This window comes from Pseudophryne corroboree, chromosome 9, assembly GCF_028390025.1.
Source record: "Pseudophryne corroboree isolate aPseCor3 chromosome 9, aPseCor3.hap2, whole genome shotgun sequence".
Classification (NCBI taxonomy): Eukaryota; Metazoa; Chordata; class Amphibia; order Anura; family Myobatrachidae; genus Pseudophryne; species Pseudophryne corroboree.
In genome coordinates this window covers 161142945-161155868 of record NC_086452.1, presented here as the reverse complement: position 1 = coordinate 161155868, position 12924 = coordinate 161142945, and the positions used below count along the sequence as shown (strand labels likewise).

The window sequence follows — 12924 nt, the reverse complement described above, 5'->3', positions numbered from 1 at the left end:
TTTGGTATAATCCCCATGGTCCTTACGGAGTCCCAGCATCCACTTAGGACGTCAGAGAAAATAAGAATTTACTCACCGGTAATTCTATTTCTCGTAGTCCGTAGTGGATGCTGGGCACCCATCCCAAGTGCGGATTGTCTGCAATACTTGTATATAGTTATTGTTTACCTAAAGGGTTATTGTTGAGCCATCTGTTGAGAGGCTCCGTTATTATCATACTGTTAACTGGGTATTGTATCACAAGTTATACGGTGTGATTGGTGTGGCTGGTATGAGTCTTACCCGGGATTCAAAATCCTTCCTTATTGTGTCAGCTCTTCCGGGCACGGTATCCTAACTGAAGTCTGGAGGAGGGTCATAGTGGGAGGAGCCAGTGCACACCAGTAGTCTAAAGCTTTCTTTTAGTTGTGCCCAGTCTCCTGCGGAGCCGCTATTCCCCATGGTCCTTACGGAGTCCCAGCATCCACTACGGACTACGAGAAATAGAATTACCGGTGAGTAAATTCTTATTTTTTCTCTTGCGTCCTAGGGGATACTGGGGTCTACAGTACCATGGGGTATAGACAGGTCCACTAGGAGCCTTGGCACTTTAAGAAATTAATTGTGTGGGCTGGTTCCTTCCTCTATGACCCTCCTACCAGACTCTGTTTAGAAAATGTGCCCCACCAGTCCCGCAGCACGCCGCCACCCCTAACAGAGCCAGAAGTAAGGAGTGGTGAGTAGATGGCCGGCGTCCTGGTTAGCGGGTTGCCGGCTATAATGGTGGCATCAGGGTATGGAGCGCAGCACTGACGTGCAGGCTGCATCTCCAAGGCTCAGCAGAACATGCTTTTTCGATGTGTGTTCTGCTGTGAGGGGCGAGCTGAGCTGTTTAATTTACGCTACACTGGCACAGCTTACCGGGGTTCTAACCCGCGGTAAGCATGAAAAACACCTCAGCCAGTGTAACAAAAAACAGGATGCTACGCGCCATTACAGGGGCGGGGGCTTCACTATATGAGCGGATCCAGCAGCTCACCAGCACCATTTTCCCTCTGCAGCTTACACTGACAGGAATCACAGGGAAGCGCAGCTCCTCCACAAAGACTCCACGTCTCCTCAGCGGTACCAGGGGGTCTTAGTAAGGAAGGGGGGGGGGAGAGCGTTGTAGAATACTAAGCAATTCAGACAGCAATTCAGAAACTGGTACAGACTCAGGTCATTGTCCCAGTTCCACTTCAACTACAAAACAAAGGTTACTACTCCAACCTGTTTGGTACCGAAACCCGTTGGTTTGGTAAGGCCCATTTTAAATCTCAAGTCACTGAACCCGTACTTACGGGTGTTCAAGTTCAAGATGGAGTCTCTGAGAGCGGTGATCTCAGGTCTGGAGGAGGGGGAATTCCCGGTGGCTCTGTACATCAAGGATGCGTATCTTCGTATTCTGATTTGGCCGCCTCATCAGGCTTATCTAAGGTTTGCACTACAGGACTGTCACTACCAGTTCCAGGCCCTGCCATTTGGCCTCTCCACGGCACCGAGGGTGTTCACCAAGGTAATGGCAGTGGAGATGATTGTCCTCCGCAAACAAGGAGTGAACATAATACCGTACCTGGACGACCTGCTGATAAAAGCACCATCCAGGGAGAGGTTGTTGGACAACATTGTCCTCTCAACCAGACTACTCCAGGATCACGGGTGGATTCTGAACCTACCAAAATCTCACCTGAAACCAACACGGAGTCTTCTGTTCCTGGGGATGATACTGGATATGGAGGAACAGAAGGTATTCCTTCCGTTGGAAAAGGCATTGGTAATTTAGTCGATGGTGCAGGATGTTCTAAAGCCAACCCGGATATCAGTGCATCTATGCATTCGCCTTCTGGGGAAGATGGTAGCCTCTTACGAGGCACTGCAGTATGGAAGGTTTCACGCAAGGCCCTTCCAGCTGGATCTTTTGGACAAATGGTCCGGATCGTACCTTCACATGTGCCAGAGAATACGTCAGTCGCCGAAAGCGATGGCTTCAGACTTCTCACCTGACCGAGGGTCGAAGGTGTGGGATTCAAAATTGGATTCTGCTAAACCACAGATGCAAGCCTCAGAGGTTGGGGAGCGGTCACCCAAGGGGAACAGTTCCAAGCAAAATGGTCAAGTCAGGAAACTTCTTCCAATCAACATTCTGGAGTTTAGGGTCATATACGATGCCCTTCTACAGGCATCATATCTTCAAGATCACGCCATTCAAGTTCAGTCGGACAATGTGACATAAACTGACAGGGCGGAACGAAGAGCAGAGCAGCAATGTCAGAGGTAACAAGGATTCTCCTCTGGGCAGAAAGACATGCGGTGGTGTTGTCTGCAGTCTTCATTCAGGGAGTAGACAACTGGGAAGCAGACTTCCTCAGCAGACACAACCTCCACCCAGGAGAGTGGGGCCTGCACCCGGAGGTGTTCGGGTGCTTGACACGTCGTGGGGCATTCCATGAATCGACATGATGGACTCTCGTCTCAACAAGAAACTCCAGCGGTATTGTTCCAGGTCGAGGGACCCACAGGCAGTGGCGGTGGATGCTCTGGCGTCCCCATGGGTCTACCAGATGGTATGTGTGTTTCCGCCACTTCCATTGATCCCAGAGATTCTCAAAAGAATAAAAAGGGAAAAGGTTCAAGCAATTCTCATTGCTCCGGACTGGCTATGAAGGGCTTGGTACGCGGATCTACTGGACATGCTCCTGGAGGATCTGTGGCCTCTACCTCTTCGAGAGGATCTCCTGCAACAGGAGCCATTAGTTTATCAAGACTTACCACGGTTACGTTTGACGGCATGGAAGTTGAGCGTCAAATTCTACCCTGGAAAGGAATCCCGGATAAGGTTATTCCGACTTTGGTCCAGGCCAGAAAAGGGGTAACGTCTAAGCATTCCCACCTTATTTGAAAAAAATGCGTCTTTGTGTGAGAATAGGAAACTTCCTGTGGTGGAATTTCAACGGGGATGTTTTCTGTTTTTCTGCAGTCAGGTGTGGATGTAAGCCTGCGCCTGGGCTCCTTTTTAAAAGTCCAGATTTCGGCTTTATTTTCTTCCAGAAACAATTGGCTTCCCTCCCTGAGCTTCAGACATTCTTGAAAGGTGTTCTGAACATCCAACCGCCCTTTGTGCCTCCCACGACACCTTGGGATCTCAACATGGTGGTGCAGTTTCTCCAATCGGAATGGTTTGAGCCCTTACAGGAAGTGGACGTAAAGTTTCTTGCGTGGAAGACCGTTACACTGTTGGCCCTGGCTTCGGCCAGGCGGGTGTCTGAACTGGAGGCATTGTCTCTACTTGATTTTTCATGAGGATAGAGCTGAACTCTGAACTCGTCAGCAATTTCTTCCAAAGGTGGTGTCTGCATTTCATATCAACCAACCTGTTGTGGTGGTTACAGACACCTCCTCTATCTCAAAGTCCCTAGATGTTGTGAGGGCTTTGCAGGTGTACGTAAAGCGAACAGCTAGTCACAGAAAATCGGACTCGCTGTTTGTTCTTTATGATCCCAATAAAATTGGGTGTCCTGTTTCAAGGCAGACAGTTGCACGCTGGATCAGGCTTACTATCCAGCATGCTTATTCCACGGCAGGTTTGCCATGTCCAAAAATCTGTACAGGCCCACTCTACTAGGTCAGTGGGTTCTTCCTGGGCGGCTGCCCGGGGCGTCTCGGCTTTGTCGAGCAGCTACTTGGTCGGGTTCGAACAAGTTTGCTAATTTCTACAAGTTCCATACTCTGGCCACTGAGGACCTTCAGTTTGGTCAATCAGTTCTGCAGGAACCTCCGCACTCTCCCACCCAGTTTGGGAGCTTTGGTACATCCCCATGATACTAATGTGGACCCCAGTATCCTCTAGGACGTAAGAGAAAATAGGATTTTAATTACCTACTGGTAAATCCTTTTGTCGTAGCCCGTAGAGGATACTGGGCGCCCGCCCAGTGCTTCTTGTTTCCTGTACAGTTACTTGGTTAAGTATTGTTGTTGGTTCAGCTGTTGCTGTTCCTGTTCAAGCATGGCTTTCCTCTTGGTTTGTGTGTGCTGGTTCGAATCTCACTACTGGCCTTTCAATCCTCTCAAAGTATGTCCGTCTCCTCTTGCATAGTTTCTAGACTGAGTCTGGTAGGAGGGGCTTAGAGGGAGGAGCCAGCCCACACTATTAATTTCTTAAAGTGCAAAGGTTCCTAGTGGACCCATCTATACCTCATGGTACTAATGTGGACCCCAGTATCCTCTACGGACTACGAGAAAAGGATTTACCGGTAGGTTATTAAAATCCTATTTTTTTTTCTCCATGCAACTGAGGTGGGTGAAAAGAAAACCCTGTAAACTCCTGGTTTTGGGGTAATTGGATAGCCTTTGGGGATCTATTAGCCCGTGTTGATTTACTGCGACTAATTGCATTTACCAATTTATCTTTTTAAATTTTATATATAATTTTCTTCTTTTATATAAGGTGGTTTCCAGTAATTTAATACAGTGAAAAAAAATGTTTGCTTACCTATTTTGCAATGAATTATCAATGGCCATCTATTGAGGACAGAAAGCTATGAATATAATATAACAGTGAAACATTGAAGAACATAGACTGCACAAAATATTCATATAAAAAGTGTAGCTTGTTCAGATTTATTAATTCTTCACACAGCATGGTTCATTGGACACTTGAAAAAGGTCATCTCATTAATTGGTAATTTCCACAAAAAATGAAAAGCTTTAAAGTTATGTTGGCACAGCTATTTTAGGAATGTATCATAAACAGAGCTTTATCTCAGACACAAAGGGTGGTAACCTATTAGTCGTGGTAAATTTACCACAGCTAAAAGTCTTACACGGTGCTATCCTATTTGCCTCAATAAGCAGACGCAAGCCGCTGCTTATTGGGGATTTGTCAGGTGAAACCCAATCCCCTTAACCTCTTGCCTGGCATGGTCAGATGTGACCAGTCAGAGTGTTAAGGGGGGTACTCACGGAGCGATATTCTAAGCAATCTGACTAGATTGCTTAGAATATCGGCAGGATCGCTCCGTGTGTAGCCCCCTCGGCGATAGCGATGCGCGGCCCCGCACATCGCTATCGCCGCTGCTAGATTGGCCTGCATGCAGGCCAATCTAGCGGGTCGCTCACTTCACCCGCTGGGTGAAGTGAGCGGCCCCCCCGTCTCCCCCCGCACGCTCAGCACAGATCGCGCTGTGCTGAGCGGCAGGAGAGATGTGTGCTGAGCGGTTCGCTCAGCACGCATCTCTCCTTGATCGGCCCGTGAGTACTGGGCTTTAGCAGCGGCTGCTGCTATCTGAGGGTCCGGGAGGGACCTCTGCCACCCTGCACACTCCCCTACTGATTGCTGTGCTGCAGCACGGCGGGAGCGCTCTCCCTCCCCCCCCCCCCCCCCCCCCCCCCCTCCAGCGGCTGCAGACAATGGCAGCTTCTGGGGAGTGTAAATTAAGCCACCCCCAGACACACCCTATGTACCTTGAGGCTGTCACAGCTTTCAAAATGAATGCTGCGATGTTCCCGATCGATGTTTAAGGAAAAAATATTTTCTGAACTAAAATCATTTGGGGAAAATTATGTTCTTCACCTAATTCACTCATAAAAAACCCTGACAATTTCGGAGCAGTTTTTGGCGAAATAAATAGTTAAGTGGTTAAACAGCCCTGTTTTCAAGTGAAAACGGGGAGGTTTGTCACGAAAACACACGTTTCACTGAACCTGTGTTTTCCGTTTTCGGGAGAATGGAGTTTTTTACAGCGATTTAATAGGATAGCAAAAAAAACAAACCTGGGAAAACCATCCGTTTTTCTCTAACGTCCTAGTGGATGCTGGGGACTCCGTCAGGACCATGGGGAATAGCGGCTCCGCAGGAGACAGGGCACAAAAGCAAGCTTTTAGGATCACATGGTGTGTACTGGCTCCTCCCCCTATGACCCTCCTCCAAGCCTCAGTTAGGTTTTTGTGCCCGGCCGAGAAGGGTGCAATCTAGGTGGCTCTCTTAAAGAGTTACTTAGAAAAAGTTTTTAGGTTCTTTATTTTCAGTGAGTCCTGCTGGCAACAGGCTCACTGCATCGAGGGACTTAGGGGAGAGATTTTCAACTCACCTGCGTGCAGGATGGATTGGATTCTTAGGCTACTGGACATAGCTCCAGAGGGAGTCGGAGCACAGGGCTCACCCTGGGGTTCGTCCCGGAGCCGCGCCGCCGACCCCCCTTGCAGACGCTGAAGATGAAGAGGTCCGGAACCAGGCGGCAGAAGACTCTCAGTCTTCATCAGGTAGCGCACAGCACTGCAGCTGTGCGCCATTGTTGTCAGCACACTTCACACAGCGGTCACGGAGGGTGCAGGGCGCTGGGGGGGGGCGCCCTGGGCAGCAATGTATAATACCTGTATGGCGAAAAATACATCACATATAGCCCTTGAGGCTATATGGATGTATTTAACCCCTGCCAGATATCTAAAACTCCGGAGAAGAAGCCCGCCGAAAAGGGGGCGGGGCCTATTCTCCTCAGCACACAGCGCCATTTTCCCTCACAGAAAAGCTGGTGGGAAGGCTCCCATGCTCTCCCCTGCACTGCACTACAGAAACAGGGTTAAAACAGAGAGGGGGGGCACTGATTTGGCGATATGTATATATATTAAAATGCTATAAGGGAGGAACACTTATATATAAAGGTTGTCCCTGGATAATTATAGCGTTTTGGTGTGTGCTGGCAAACTCTCCCTCTGTCTCCCCAAAGGGCTAGTGGGTCCTGTCCTCTATCAGAGCATTCCCTATGTGTGTGCTGTATGTCGGTACGTGTGTGTCGACATGTATGAGGAAAATATTGGTGAGGAGGCGGGGCAAATTGCCTGTAATGGTGATGTCACTCTCTAGGGAGTCGACACCGGAACGGATGGCTTATTTATGGAAATTACGTGACAATGTCAACACGCTGCAAGCCGGTTGACGACATGAGAGGGCCGGCGAACAAATTAGTATCTGTCCAGGCGTCTCAAACACCGTCAGGGGCTGTAAAATGCCCATTTACCTCAGTCGGTCGACACAGACCCAGACACGGACACTGATTTCAGTGTCGACGGTGAAGAAACAAACGTATTTTCTTTTAGGGCCACACGTTAAGGGCAATGAAGGAGGTGTTACATATTTCTGATACTCCAAGTACCACAAAAAAGGGTATTATGTGTGAGGTGAAAAAACTACCTGTAGTTTTTCCTGAATCAGATAAATTAAATGAAGTGTGTGATGATGCGTGGGTTTCCCCCGATAGAAAATTATTGGCGGTATACCCTTTCCCGCCAGAAGTTAAGGCGCGGTGGGAAACACCCCTCAGGGTGGATAAGGCGCTCACACGCTTATCAGAACAAGTGGCGGTACCATCTACGGATAGGGCCGTACTTAAGGAGCCAGCTGATAGGAGGCTGAAAAATATCCTAAAAAGTATACACACACATGCTGGTGTTATACTGCGACCAGCGATCGCCTCAGCCTGGATGTGCAGAGCTGAGGTGGCTTGGTCGGATTCCCTGACTAAAAATATTGATACCTTTGACAGGGACAGTATTTTATTGACTATAGAGCATTTAAAGGATGCATTTCTATATATGCGAGATGCGCAGAGGGATATTTGCACTCTGGCATCAAGAGTAAATGCGATGTCCATATCTGCAAGAAGATGTTTATGGACACGACAGTGGTCAGGTGATGCTGATTCCAAACGGCACAAAGATGTATTGCCGTATAAAGGGGAGGAGTTATTTGGGGTCGGTCCATGGGACCTGGTGGCCAGGGCAACTGCTGGAAAATCCACCGTTTTTTTACCCTAAGTCACATCTCTGCAGAAAAAGACACCGTCTTTTCAGCCTCAGTCCTTTCGTCCCTATAAGAGTCATATCTGCCCAGGGATAGAGGAAAGGGAAGAAGACTGCAGCAGGCAGCCCATTCCCAGGAACAGAAGCCCTCCACCGCTTCTACCAAGTTCTCAGCATGACGCTGGGACCGTACAGGACCCCTGGATCCCACAAGTAGTATCCAAGGGGTACAGATTGGAATGTCGAGAGGTTTCCCCCCTCGCAGGTTCCTGTAGTCTGCTGTACCAATGTCTCCCTCCGACAGGGAGGCAGTATTGAAAACAATTCACAAGCTGTATTCCCAGCAGGTGATAATAAATTTACCCCTCCGACAACAAGGAAAGGGGTATTACTCCACACTATATGGTGGTACTGAAGGCTAGGTGAGACCTATTCTAAATCTGAAAAATTTGAACACTTACAAGGGTTCAAATCCAGATGGAGTCACTCAGAGCAGTGATAGCAAAGAACAAGGGGACTATATGGTGTCCCGGGACATCAGGGATGCTTACCTCCATGTCCCAAAATTTGCCTTTTCTCACCAAGGGTACCTCAGGTTCGTGGTACAGAACTGTCACTATCAGTTTCAAGACGATGCCGTTGGATTGTCCAAGGCACCCCGGGTCCTTACCAAGGTAATGACCGAAAGGAGGATTCGTCTTCAAAGAAAATGGACGACCTCCTGATAAGAACAAGGTCCAGAGAACAGTTGGAGGTCGGAGTAGCACTATCTCAAGTAGTTCTACGACAGCACGGGTGGATTCTAAATATTCCAAAACCGCAGTTGTTCCGACGACACGTCTGCTGGTCCTAGGGATGATTCTGGACACAGTCCAGGAAAAGGTGTTTCTCCCAGAAGAGAAAGCCAGGGAGTTATCCGAGCTAATCGGGATCCTCCTAAAACCAGGAAAAGTGTCAGTGCATCATTGCACAAGAGTCCTGGTAAAAATGGTGGCTTATTACGAAGCGCTTCCATTCGGCAGATTTCACGCAAGAACTCTTCAGTGGGATCTGCTGGACAAATGGTCCGGATCGCATCTTCAGATGCATCAGCGGATAACCCTATATCCAAGGACAAGGGTGTCTCTCCTGTGGTGATTACAGAGTGCTCATCTTCTAGAGGGCCGCAGATTCGGCATTCAGGATTGGATGCTCGTGACCACGGAGGCCAGCCTGAGAGGCTGGGGAGCAGTCACACAAGGAGTGTGATCAAGTCTGGAGAATTCTCTCCACATAAATATACTGGAGCTAAGAGCAAATTTATAATGCTCTAAGCTTAGCAAGACCTCTGCTTCAAGGTCAGCCGGTATTGATCCAGTGGGATAACATCACGGCAGTCGCCCACGTAAACAGAAAGGGCGGCACAAGAAGCAGGAGGGCAGTGGCAAAACTGCAAGGATTTTTCGCTAGGCGGAAAATCATGTGATAGCACTGTCAGCAGTGTTCATTCCGGGAGTGGACGACTGGGAAGCAGACTTCCACAGCAGGCACGACCTCCACCCGGGAGAGTGGGAACTTCATCGGGAAGTTTTCCGCATGATTGTGAACCGTTGGGAAAGACCAAAGGTGGACATGATGGCGTCCCGCCCGAACAAAAAAATGGGACAGGTATTGCGCCAGGTCACGAGACCTTCAGGCGATAGCTGTGGACGTCCTGGTAACACCGTGGGTGTAACAGTCGGTGTATGTGTTCCCTTCTCTGCTTCTCATAACCAAGGTATTGAGAATTATAAGACATAGAGGAGTAAGAACTATACTCGTGGCTCCGGATTGGCCAAGAGGGACTTGGTAACCGGAACTTCAAGAGATGCTCACAGAGGACTAATGGCCTCGGGAGCTAAGAAGGGATTTGCTTTCAGCAAGTACCATGTCTGTTCCAAGAGGAACCGTGGCATCGGCCTTTAAGAAAGGACCTGCTCCAGCAGGGACCTTGTCTGTTCCAAGACTTACCGCGACTGCGTTTGACGGCATGGCGGTTTGAACGCCGGATCCTAAGGGAAAAGGCATTCCGGAAGAGGTCATACCTACCCTGGTCAAAGACAGGAAGGAGGTGACCGCACAACGTTATCACCACATGTGGTAAAAATATGTTGCGTGGGTGAGGCCAGGAGGGCCCCACGAAAAAATTTCAACTAGGTCGATTTCTGCACTTCCTGCAAACAGGAGTGTCTATGAGCCTCAAATTGGGGTCCATTAAGGTTCAAGTTTCGGCCCTATAGATTTTCTTCCAGAAAGAATTGGCTTCAGTTCCTGAAGTCCAGACGTTTGTCAAGGGAGTATTACATATACAGCCCTTGTGTGCCTCCAGTGGCACCGTGGGATCTCAACGTAGTGTTGGGATTCCTCAAATCATATTGGTTTGAACCACTCAAATCTGTGGATTTGAAATATCTCACATGGAAAGTGACCATGCTGTTGGCCCTGGCCTCGGCCAGGCGATTGTCAAAATTGGCGGCTTTGTCTTACAAAAGCCCATATTTGATTTTCCATTCGGACAGGGCAGAACTGCGGACTCGTCCCCAGTTTCTTCCTAAGGTGGTGTCAGCGTTTCACCTGAAACAACCTATTGTGGTGCCTGCGGCTACTAGTGACTTGGAGGACTCCAAGTTGCTAGACGTTGTCAGGGCCCTGAAAATATATATATATATATATATATATAATTCCAGGACGGCTGGAGTCAGAAAGTCTGACTTGCTGTTTATATTGTAGGCACCCAAAAAGCTGGGTGCTCCTGCTTCTAAGCAGACTATTGCTCGTTGGATTTGTAGTACAATTCAGCTTGCACATTCTGTGGCAGGCCTGCCACAGCCAAAATCTGTAAATGCCCATTCCATAAGGAAGGTGGGCTCATCTTGGGCGGCTGCCCGAGGGGTCTCGGCTTTACAACTTTGCCGAGCAGCTACTTGGTCAGGGGCAAACACGTTTGCTAAATTCTACAAATTTGATACCCTGGCTGAGGAGGACCTGGAGTTCTCTCATTCGGTGCTGCAGAGTCATCCGCACTCTCCCGCCCGTTTGGGAGCTTTGGTATAATCCCCATGGTCCTGACGGAGTCCCCAGCATCCACTAGGACGTTAGAGAAAATAAGATTTTACTTACCGATAAATCTATTTCTCATAGTCCGTAGTGGATGCTGGGCGCCCATCCCAAGTGCGGATTGTCTGCATTACTTGTACATAGTTATTGTTACAAAAAAATCGGGTTATTATTGTTGTGAGCCATCTTTTTTAGAGGCTACTTCATTGTTATCATACTGTTAACTGGGTTCAAATCACAAGTTGTACGGTGTGATTGGTGTGGCTGGTATGAGTCTTACCCGGGATTCAAGATCCTTCCTTATTGTGTACGCTCGTCTGGGCACAGTACCTAACTGAGGCTTGGAGGAGGGTCATAGGGGGAGGAGCCAGTACACACCATGTGATCCTAAAAGCTTGCTTTTGTGCCCTGTCTCCTGCGGAGCCGCTATTCCCCATGGTCCTGACGGAGTCCCCAGCATCCACTACGGACTATGAGAAATAGATTTATCGGTAAGTAAAATCTTATTTTCGTAATAAGATACCACCCAAAGTCTGAATAGATTCACAATTGAAAGGTGAGATGTAAGTACACAGATAATTTGGCCTGTTATGTTTTGCATTCTAAAACCTATACATACAAGTTGAAGCAAAACAAAGTAAGTCCTGGAGATGTTTTTTTGTGCAAAATATTAACTTGCATTAAGTCCAGGGCTATTTTTTTTTTTTTATTTTTTTTTACTGAGTTACAGGTGGCATAAAGTTGAGGAATCAACCAATAGCACACTGCAAGTAGTATCTGTTTTTAATTTTTTTTAAATAACCCATTTTAGTATTTTGGTTAAGAACGATTGCGGAGGTGTACAATTCTGTTTGATTGGCAGCAAACTGACCTTGAATGATCGATACAATTCCAAATCATTCAATTAACATTTTTACAAGTGTTTGGTTAAAATGTTCATGGTGTCTGACCTACCTCTGTGTGTACTACAACTAAAATTTATAGGTATACATATAAGGGTATCCAAATACCTAAGAAGAAACATTTGTCGCGAAAAATGAAGAAAAAAAAAATTCTCACAAAAACACACAGGTTCAGTGAAACCTGTGTTTTTTTTTTTCAGTAGAAACAGCCCAGTTTTCAGATGTCTTTACGCATTCAAGAGTTTGCCATTTGGTTGTGAAGATCTTGTAGCCCTATAATTGAATTTATGCTTTTCATGGAAATTCCTTTTTATACTCTTAGGTAAAACTGTGCTTTGTAGCAAGAAACTTCCTGCAAAGGATTTAAGAACACTGTGTGAAGGATTAAGACGGCTGTTTACAGTCCCCAAATCCAATAGTGATGCAGAAACGCAAAAGCAACGAGCCGCATTACAAATGAAAGTACTAGAAAATGAAGACGGATGGTTTGATAAACAGCCTTGTGTTGCACCACCTGCTGATCTGACCAACAAGAAGTCTCCATCGGACATCTCAGAACCTCAACAGTCTAATATCAGTGGTTGGGATAATGTGCCAGATGAGGCTTACCATCTATTAGACAGACTGCTTGACATGAATCCAGCTACACGGATCACAGCAGAGGAATCTTTGTTACATCCCCTCTTTAAAGATCTCACTTGAGTACCCTGAGCACCTAGAAGCTTGGTTAAAAGCCAGTTTTCAGGGTTGTTTTTATTTTTAACTTCCTTTTATAGTAAATGATTTTAATCAAACATAAAAACACTGTTTTGTCTAGTGCCTTTGTTTGTCTTTTTAAAAATGTGAAGTGTCAGGCAGAAAAGTGAAATATGAAGAGAACATTACACACTTGATCATCTCTGTAAGAACTATTTTACACTGTCCTGCCAGTGAGATTGACTTCACGATTTCTCAGCCAGTAAACATTTTTTGCATTTGTGAGCACAAACACTTATACTAAAATCCACAAAATTAAAATATTTTTAATACCGTCACCTTATATGGAAACCTACGAGTTACAATGTGGAAAAATGGCTTTTGTTATCAGTGATACGGATCAAGAATGATTATTGCAGTGTAATCAAACTTCTTCAGC

General features: G+C 47.1%; 1 protein-coding gene across 2 annotated transcripts in view; it reads left to right on the top strand.

Annotated features, from left to right (window-relative positions):
* Positions 1-12608, top strand: part of CDC7 (cell division cycle 7) — a 308046-nt gene extending 295438 nt beyond the window's left edge. For both annotated transcript variants that reach the window (XM_063939919.1, XM_063939920.1), the window contains exon 11: positions 12112-12608. In XM_063939919.1, coding sequence (XP_063795989.1) covers positions 12112-12491 — 380 coding nt within the window. In that variant the 3' untranslated portion in view covers positions 12492-12608. The remainder of the gene's footprint in view (positions 1-12111) is intronic.
* The last annotated feature ends 316 nt before the right edge of the window (positions 12609-12924 follow it).